The following is a 10,229-nucleotide window of genomic DNA, read 5'->3' on the forward strand; positions in this document are numbered from 1 at the left end:
TAGGTGGAACTGAATCTTTACTTGTGAATCTTAATGGGAACAAAGAAAGCAAAAATAACAAAAATCTGGAAAAATTTTAACTTCCTTTTTATAAGTTGTAGATTACTTGGTTTTGGATGGAAAACAAAATGCCACAGTAAAACGAGAGTTTCACAGCTTTGGTATGTCTGAGCTAAATGAACTAATAAGACTTTTCATACGCGTGTATGTTCACACAAGACTTTCAGATATGATTCCATGTTTTTTATTTAAGCATTCTACAATGGTGGAAGATTTACTTGTTCTTCATTTATTAATGATTAGTTAACATAAAAACAGTGAGACCAGTTCAGTGTAAATCAACAGATATCACTGAATAAGCCAGAGAGACCAGTGCAAGCTTTATCTCTACTCAGGTCAAAACCAAATGTGCTGAGGAATATGAACCGGAGACACCAGATTTTTTTTTTGTTTGTTTGTTTTGTATTGTGTTTAAGGTGTTCTTAAGTTGCAAGGTGAAGTGTATGGAAGCTTAATATTGCATAGTTTGTTGTGGTAAACCAATATTTTACCTTTTAGTGTTTTTTTTTTTTCATTTTTGTTTTAAATTAATTTTGATGTGTGAGGGAAGTGAAATACAAAGTGATATTGTAGGTTATTTAAGTTGTAAGCCTAAAATAAAAATAAATGGAGAATGCAAATTAAGGCTTTCACAGAAATAGTAGTTTACTAGTATTGAAGATTTGATGTGTTTGCAACTGTTGATGGGACTACTGTGTACTTTGATGAATAATTTGTGCATTTGAAGTGTTAATGGCTCTGTGGAAACCTTCAGGTCTTATGTTTACTGACTGTAATGGAATAAATAATTTTCTATTCAGTATTATTTTCCATTATTTTTTCACAATTGAAATGTGGAATTCACTAAAGTATTAAAACTTCAGCTTCTTTACTATAGTTACTTTCAGTGTCTGATGTGTTTATATGTCAATAACAGCTGGGTGTACTCCCCTCTGTGTCCTTAGAGACCCTTATCTCCTTCCTCCCCACTCTGTATCCCTAGTTATTATAATTGGAAGTAGTTGAAAAAACAGTAATTGGTTGTTCTCCCTACTCCCTAATAAATTAAATCTAAGTGCACTTAATTGGTCTTATTAAGCTCACTCCCTTCATTGGTACCACAACAATCTTTAAATATCTTTAAAATTTCTTATATCTATATTATACATATTTTTGTATACATAAATTTTTAACTCTCTTGTCCTGAAAATGTTAACAACAATCTTGGTCTTCGTTAGCTGGTTAGTTAACCAGCATAGTTAGCATCACTAACTAAACTAAGTAAACATGAAACGAGATTGTTGCTTTAATTTCATAATCTAACACTCAAAACAAAGTAATTTCGTAACCTGGAAACATTAAAGGATGTGGTGGGAGGCCTGTCAATCACAACCAGAAGACCACTGTTACCACAGCATCTGATTCCTGCTAGCCGTTATCTCAAGGAAGATAAAGGGTTTCAGGTCACCTATATTATATACAAGTCTTGTCTCACTGACTCAGATGGAAACATTTTACAAACTCTATGTAGATATTTAGTCATTGAATACAATTTTAATACGATACTTGTGAAAAAAAAAAACGACAAACTCAGCTTTTTAACTTGCAGCAGAGCATAGCTTAGCGGTAACCATTTTTTGATTTTTAATATTGAACGAACTGAAGCATGGACAATGATCTGGACATAGAGAAGGGATTTTATAGACACATTTTCAAAGAAGCTTCATGACTATTTAAGAATAATACTTTTCCTGTTTTCTGAAGACTTTCATTTACTACTATAATGCTCCAAACCACTGCTAGGATATGTATGTAGACTTTTGCTGTAGAGTAAATGAATACATTATATTAGCTGCAGGCTAGTGTTCTACATATATCTGTTCTATAAGCAAAGCAAAAGTAATTTGTATTTCAAAGTTTTGAAAGCTGGAAGAATACTGCAAGTTACAAAAAAAAAAAAAAAAAGGAGAAAAAGAAGTTTAGGAAGATTTTTTGCTAAGCAGACTACTTAGCAATGAAAGAGGGCTGCCAGGTAGTATCTGGTACTGCACTTCTATTACATCCCTTGTTGTATCTTGAGAATTAGGCAGTGATGAATAAGTGTGAGCTTTTTAAAGGTACATTAAGTAAAAAAAGAAAAAGTTATGTTCTGACATTCTTTAAAAAATAAGTTTTTTTTTGTTGTTGAAATAATCTTATTCTGGAAATTACAAAAATTTAAGAAAATCATATTTAAAAAATACCTTAAATGAAGCATTTTTGTTAAATCTTGTCAAAGAAAAATTAAAAGAAAAATCTAAAAAAATAGGTTTTTTTTTTTTTTTACCTACTGCTGACAAGTCCTGAATGGAGCACAGACCAGTGCATTCACAGCAAACCAAAAGAAGTCAGTGGTGCTTGACTAAATATGAGTGAAGTTTAACTCTCCTTGCTTAACTAGCTAGCAACATTTAAGAACTGTGTGTTTTATTAACTGTGCATAAAACAAAGCAAGACTGCAAGGCTTGTCCAGAATTGCTCATACCTCCTATATATTTAATTAATGAGAAAGCAATAGCATATTAGCCCACCTACGTAAAATTAACTAGTGCAACTCGGAAACTGGATAGTGAGTTCTCTAGCTGAATATTGAATCCAACAGTTACCTGCAGTAATGATATTAGTAGCTGATTTTCAACTGCATATGAAAAATATCATGCCCTGATCTTCTCAGTTCACAAAAAGAAAGATAAGCTGAATTAATACAAAAGTAAAACTACACATTCTAAAAACACAAAGAAGTTGGAATATGATGCTGTGTCATTTTGTGTCATCTTGTTATTTATAGAAAAATATTTTATGTGTATACATATATGTATATGATTACATATGTCATCAGTAGAGGGGGCTGATGACAGCAGTTAAAGCACCTCATTGACAGGGGCTACACACTTTAGTTTCATTTCATTTCATTTCATTTCATTTCATTTCATTTCATTTCATTTCATTTCATTTACTAGAATCCACAATTCTCAAATCAAATTTAAAATACAGAAGTAGCCCTAAATTCTGAATAAATGAGATAAGAATCTTTTTTCATTTTTAATTTTTACTAATTTTCCCATTTTACAGACTGAAAAAGAAACTCTTTCTCTGTGTATATACACATAATGATGTGTTCAAGAATACAGAAAATGAGGATGCAGGGCAAAAGGCACATCAGGATATCCTTACTCAGAAATTTATCTCTAGGCCAATTCTGTTTCCCAGATTAGGCAAGAGGATGATTTAAACTTTCATCGTTGAGAGTTGTGTCAAATGATCAAATGCTCTGTTGCTAAAATCGCCTGTAGCGATGCAACAGTTTTGAATGCTAACTTGAATACTATAGTTATTATAAAGTTAATATTGTCTGCTAGACATTCTGTTAAATAACTATTTAGATATTTTAATCTGACTGTTTATGTCCCATTTTCCATTACAATTTTAACTAACAAGAATAAGAAGTAAAAATAAACTGAATGTAGTCCTGGGAAATTATATACTATCCTGGGAACTTTTTGATAGGAATAGTTAAAAGAGTCATGCACATCCAGGGAATTCCATCAGGAAAACTGTATCGGAGAAGCAGGTTGATAGCTTAATGAAAAGATTTTCATTGATTATGACAGTAAGATATTTAACTATTGAATTTTCTATTAATGTTTCATTAACAGACTTTTACAGTAACAACCATGTCCATATCAGTCCAAAATTCGAAACTGAGGAATCTAGGAACACATTTGAGCTTCATGATCTCAACGTGTATTGGCACTGGGAACTCCATGGGAACCTAGATTTGCAGACTTGTTGTCCCACTTTCCATGAGAAGCAAAGGGTGCTTGAACAGGCTTGAGCCCCATGGCTGCACTGGTTGACCAGGAAAACAGAGAATGTGAAAGCATAGGAGTATGCCTGTATAGGCACAGATTATATGCACTACAGTCTAAACATATCAGAGCCCAGACAGACTGCTCTCTAGCACCACCAAGTAATTCAACACAGTACAGGCACAAACTCGGAGATAATAGACTCATAGAATCATTCAGGTTGGAAAATACCTCCAAGATCATCTGTTCCAACCATCACCCTGCCACCAATGTCACCCACTAAACCACGTCCCTAAGCACCTCGTCCAACCTTTCCTTAAACACCCCCAGGGACCATGACTGCACCACTTTTCTTGGCAACCTGTTCCAATGCCTGACTACTCATTCTGAGAACAAATATCTCCTAATTTCCAACCTAAACCTCCCTGGCGCAACTTGAGGCCATTCCCTCTAGTCCTATCACTAGTCATCTGAGAAGCCACTAGCCATCTTCAAGCCACTGAACCAGTTTCTCTACATCTGAGACACAGGCCCATAGGGAGGAAGAGAGATTTTCTTCATACTGACAGAGCCAATCTATCCACTGCTGATGCCTCTATATGAAAGGAACTAAAAGGTCAGTTCAACACTGGTCAATATGAAAGGAACTGAAAGGTCAGTTCGACATTGCCAGTGTGATGATGGTGTGCTCCATACAGACTTCTGGCACATGGATCGTGTGCACTGGATGTCATCCAGGTATTTGGATATCTGATTGTTGTCCAGGTCATTATAGATCACCTCCAACACAGCTAATTCCGTTGAGTACTGGATACCTCCTTCCATGGTGGTCCACTTGCTTTGGAAATTTACATTATTTTCCTTCCCAGGATACCTTTCTTTCATGCCTGCTAGGAGTTTCCTACAAAGGCTGAGGACTTCTTCCCCTTTTCCAATTGCTTTGTCAATGGCCTTTTCCTTAGAAAGGGAACCCAGCTGATGGGCTTCCTTGCCCTCTAATTCTTGATTATTACCCCAGTCAGAGCAACAAGGTGACAATGTGCTCTCCTGGGTGATGGCTGAAGTAGAATCATAGAATCATAGAATTATAGAATCATAGAATCATAGAATCATAGAATCACAGAATCATAGAATCATTCAGATTGGAAAAGACCTCCAAGATCATCTAGTCCAACCATCCCCCAGCTACCAATGTCACCCACTAAACCATGTCCCTAAGCACCAGGTCCAAACTTTCCTTGAACACTCCCAGGGATGGTGACTCCACCACCTCCCTGAGCAACCCGTTCCAATGCCTGACCACTCTTTCTGAGAAGAAATCTTTTCACATATCTCACAGCTCACTCAGGGACATGGATAGGGTGTTTTCTGACTCGGTTATGATTTCTGTCTGCAATTCCTGTTCTGCTCTGATGCAGAGCAGCCTGCCTCTTCTGATTCTTCCTCCTGGTCACTCTTAGGAGAAGTTTCTTCCCTTACTAAACAAGCTGACTTCTGCTTTCATTGTTTCTTCTTGTCTATAGGGGTGACTGATACAGTTGAGGATTGGCTCTCCAGTTTAGCCTTAGTGTTGTCAGATCTAGAGACCTTATCTTTTCCTAGAGGGTACTGAATAATGTTGAATACAGTTTGAAGGTGTAGGCCAGTCCCCAGCACAGATTGTTAAGAATTTGTATCCCAGTAAGAAAATGCTCTTGTCACTTGATATGGCAAAGAGATTTTGGCTGGTTCCGTCATTGAGAAGATGGAGAACTTCACTTTCCTGAATTTCTGAAGCCTGGGGTGTCATAGCAAGTATAGTATTGCCATGGGTAAACAATGAAAGTGTGTTGTATTGCAGTCTGCTTGCTGAGAATGGAAAATCAATACATACAGGATACGTGCATAAAAGCAGGACTCTACAGGATAATAACAACTTGCTGATTACCATCTCTTTCTTGATTAGTTGCTAATTATCTGCTTCTTTTTTCTTTCACTACCAGACTGCTGCTTCTAGACAGAGCAATTCTCATCCATGTCCATCTAATCTATTTTTCACAGTTCTCAGCTGCTGGGCAATAGAACAAGAGATACTGAGGTCTGAAATGAGGTCGCAAAAGTGTCTGACTTTCATGGGCATGCTGAAGAGGAAAGCTGAGCATGTCCTAGAGAAACTGGAAAAAAGTGAGCAAAGTAAAGATGAATATAACAAAAGGTAAATTTGTCTCCTACTCCCTCATTCCTAGCATAAGCATTCTTAATACAGTAGTTTAGACATATTTTTAACTTAGAGACTATAAAAAAAAGTACAGAAGTACTTTTTTTTTTTTTTCCTCTCCTTTTCTCTCTCTCTCTTTTTTTTTTTTTCTCCCTCAGTACAGGAGTTTTAGTATTTAGATGGGAGATTTTTTGGAAGCTGGTATCTAAGACTGTTTGATTTTGAGGTGGAGTATCTCAAAAATCATATGAAAACTGACCTTCTGTCAGATACTATGGTGATGAATCAAAAACAATACCAAAGTAGAGGGCTAGAGCTAGAACACTGGCAAAGAAATTGCTTAATTCTGTAAACAAGACTGAGTATTGATAAGATTTAGTATAAAAATGCAAAAATGCAAATAAACATTAAAAAGCAAATGATCCTATTTTAGTCAGCTATGAAAGTAATTGTCAGAAGGCTTCAATTAATAGTACATTTTACTTTATTTTATTTATTTTATTTTATTTTATTTTATTTTATTTTATTTTATTTTTTCATTTTATTTTATTTTATTTTTATTTTTACACTGATAGCAGTAAATTACCTTTTTCACTTTTTGGGTCCATGTCTCTATCTACCCTAATCTACAACTTAGAAGACTATCCTATGCAGAAACACTGTTTCTGAGAAGGCATAAAAGTTTACATGGCATCATAACAGAGATCTAACACAGAGAAATATCCTGAAGTCAGCAGATATGCCCACAACCAAAGCCCACTGCCTTCTGTGCAGGTACAAGGACCTAACAGGAGGGTCGAAAATTAAAAAAAAAAAAGAAAAAAAATACTCTGGGGAGAATAGGGACATGATAGGTGAGGTGTCCCCCAAGTAATGTCCTATGCTAGTCACACATACACATCACTGTAGCAAAAGATTAACTCTAAAAGACAAAGACTTTAAATGAGAGCTAAGCGATGTAAGAAATTCCAAACAACATGTGAATTTCTCCTGATGTTAGACTGCAGACAGTCTAAATGCCATCAGGGTATCCAACCTGAATGGCAAGTTCATACTTAGACAGAGTTATGTATTATGTGAAGCTTTGGTGGTGGCCACCCCTGTCATAGGAAAGTGTTTTCAAGTCTTGCCTTGTATTTTAGGATGGGAAGGAAATGTGTGTTAAGCATTTTTAAAATCCTCAAAGCAAGTCCCTTAGGTTATGAGGCTGTCATCAAATCCTGTGGTTGGATACCCCTCATCGCAGGCTGCATCATTTTCCTGTGCTGATGTATCATTTCCAATGGAAATATTTTGGTCTCTAATCCTGTCACTTGAAAGGAGCTTCTGTGGCAAAATAGGCATGTCATGAACAGGGAAATTAAAAGGTAGCATTACTGGGAACATAAAACAGTGTTCCCATTTACTTAATTTCAGTGCTTTGCATACAAGATGAGCTTGTACGTAAACACATTACAAGTGCAAATGGTGTCTCTGGACCTGGGGCAGTCTGGAGCACTATAAAAGCCCGTCCAACAGCAGGCTTCCTCATCGACTTCTCTTGCCTTCTCCTCCTTTGTGAACAAGGTGAGCTGCAGTTGCCTTCTCCTCACTCTCTTCTTTCTCTTGCTTTATCCTCTTGGTCTTCTGGCCTCGACCAAGTCTTTGCTTCCGTGTAGGTCTTGGTGTGATCCTTGTTTTTTGACTCTGCTCCCTCCATCACTGTTCTGCCTGCCACTGTGGGGGGAGGTGGGAGAAGGTCTTGGGCTGTCATTGTGGGGGTCCCTGAGGACCTAAGCTCCCAAGCCTCTTTCTGTTGTTGCACAGCCTGTCCCTGCTCCCCAGCCTATGCCTACTGTCTTGCTGAGCAGGCTGTCAGGCTGCTGCTCACATGCTGCCTGTGCTTTCCCTGCCCTCTCTCCCAGGTGCACCTCCATCCCGCAGCCATGTCCTGCTATGATCTGTGCCGTCCCTGTGGCCCGACCCCTCTTGCCAACAGCTGCAACGAGCCCTGTGTGCGGCAGTGCCAGGACTCCCGTGTGGTGATTGAACCGTCTCCTGTGGTGGTTACCCTGCCAGGCCCGATCCTCAGCTCCTTCCCCCAGAACACTGCCGTGGGATCCACCACCTCTGCTGCTGTTGGCAGCATCCTGAGTGCTGAGGGAGTGCCCATCTCCTCTGGGGGCTTCGGCCTCTCTGGCTTTGGTGGCAGGTACTATGGCAGAAGGTGCCTGCCCTGCTAAAGCCCACGAGGAAGTCCAGTGAGTGCATCAACCGGGAAGCCTGAAGCCAGATGACAAACTGAGGATGGAGCTGCTGGCCAGGGTTTCCAGATGGGCTGAGCACCCTTGTGCCCTCCTGCAGAGCAGAGAGGGAAGGCAGGGTGCCAGCCTGTACTGTCTGGAAACATGGCCAACAGATATCTTCTTCTCTCGCTTTCTTCTCTGCATCATGAGTCCTTGTTGTCTCCTGCTGTCCTGTGCCATGGATTCATCCAGAAGAAAGTGTCCTGTTCCTTCTCCCTCTTGCCACATGAGGGAGGAAGACATGCATCGCATGTGGTGAAGGGGTGTCTGACTGCCAGCTGCCCTTGTGGCAGCCTGGACCAGATTCCTTCCAGCATTCACTGCTTTGATTCCTTCTTCATACCCATTAAAGTTTATGCTGCATTGTAATCTGAGTCTCCTCATGTTCCTTTTGCTATCGGGATGCCCAGCCAAGCAGTCCAGGGGGAAATACAGTATCTTGGAGTGGAAAAGAGTAGGTGGATATGCTCCTAATGTGGACCTCCTTCCTGGCTGGAGGAGTTAGCTACCCTCAAGGGAGATGATTACTTTCCTCTATCCACTGTTATTCCATAGAAGTAATAAAGGATAAAAAGAAAAGTAAGAGACAGAATTTTTCTTAAGAAAATACCTTTTTGTAATTTCCAGTAAGTCTCCTCTACTTTTAATGTAACAATTAAACAAAAATTAGATCATCTATTTTTCATGAGCTGGCTGAATTTCACATAGTTATTTCAAAATAATTAACAGATTTTAAATATATGGCTTCAGATAGATATTGTGGAGAGATGGAATTCATGGTGTTACATTTTTTTCCTGCCAGTTTCATGCACAGAATGACCTGTTTATCGCTGTTTTATTCAAGCTATTTGAGGGTGCAGTTAAGTGCTTTTTCTTTATTGGTGCCTGACATGGTAGGACACTTTTGCCCAGACACAGATCAGCATAACAAGTTGTGAACAGGAGCTTACCTAAGCAGCTGGAGAGGCTTCCTTTTGTACACATGGAAATGATAACTGCAATATTTAAATTTAAACGAACAAAGCAGTGCATGTGGTTACGCATCTATATCTATGTGTAAGCAAGTACGAAGCCAGGGCATATTTCTGTGGGTCTGAAAACAACTTGACAGTGAGGGAAGCAGTGTGAGTGCTGCTCTGGGAGGAAGCCAAGAGAGAGACAGAGTGAGCTTCTTTTAGGCATAGAACTGACTGCAAAACAGACTTGGGTTTTTGAATAAAGAGCTGGCCTGCTATTGTTTATTCTGTTTGAAGAGAGGATACTCTGTAATTTTCCTTTGCAAATAAACAGATTGGCACCAAAAGATACCTGAATTAAGATTGTTTCCATCTCTACCTTTTTTCTTTTTTTCTTTTTTCCTTTATTTTATGGGAACAGCCTGGCAAGGCAGTTAACGTTGGTTCATTTCCAGCAGCAACAGCAGCTTGTCTGAGAAGTTATCTTTGTAAATAGCATGTAATAGGGATTTCTGACTCTATCCTGCCTTCAGAAAAGGGGAAGATCAGAGATAAAATTGACTACTAGAAGAAGGGATACACACACAGATGTAATCTAAGTATATTCACATAAAAATGTTGGAAAAGATATGGTTTCTTGAAGGCATGGCCACTTGTAGGTGATGTGGTAGCTTGTCTCCTTTGCTGGTATGTCTAAGTGTATGTACATATCACACAAACCTGTTCTCCCTGGGATTAAATAAAAAGAACAAATAAAACTTTGTCATTTTCTCCTGCTACTGATATGAGTTTTTCTCCAGTTCTAGTCATACAGTTTGACTGAAGAAAGTGTTGTATAGGGTGTATGAAGATTTTTGGATAACTGCCTGTATTACTAGGAGAGCCCCCATGTGGATAGAGTGCC

General features: G+C 38.6%; 1 protein-coding gene across 1 annotated transcript; it reads left to right on the forward strand.

The window, feature by feature from the left end:
- The first annotated feature begins 7,498 nt into the window (after nt 1–7,498).
- LOC106046369 (feather beta keratin) lies at nt 7,499–8,738 on the forward strand. The gene is made up of 2 exons (XM_048077974.2): nt 7,499–7,650; nt 7,989–8,738. Exon 2 carries the CDS (start codon nt 8,010–8,012, stop codon nt 8,304–8,306), a length of 297 nt encoding a protein of 98 aa, XP_047933931.1. The 5' UTR covers nt 7,499–7,650; nt 7,989–8,009; the 3' UTR covers nt 8,307–8,738.
- Nucleotides 8,739–10,229: the final 1,491 nt, after the last annotated feature.

This window comes from Anser cygnoides, chromosome 1, assembly GCF_040182565.1.
Source record: "Anser cygnoides isolate HZ-2024a breed goose chromosome 1, Taihu_goose_T2T_genome, whole genome shotgun sequence".
NCBI classification, from domain to species: Eukaryota; Metazoa; Chordata; class Aves; order Anseriformes; family Anatidae; genus Anser; species Anser cygnoides.

What these genes read in the sequence shown, in the direction of transcription:
- LOC106046369 (XM_048077974.2), top strand. Translation starts at nt 8,010, where the DNA reads ATGTCCTGCTATGATCTGTGCCGTCCCTGTGGCCCGACCCCTCTTGCC.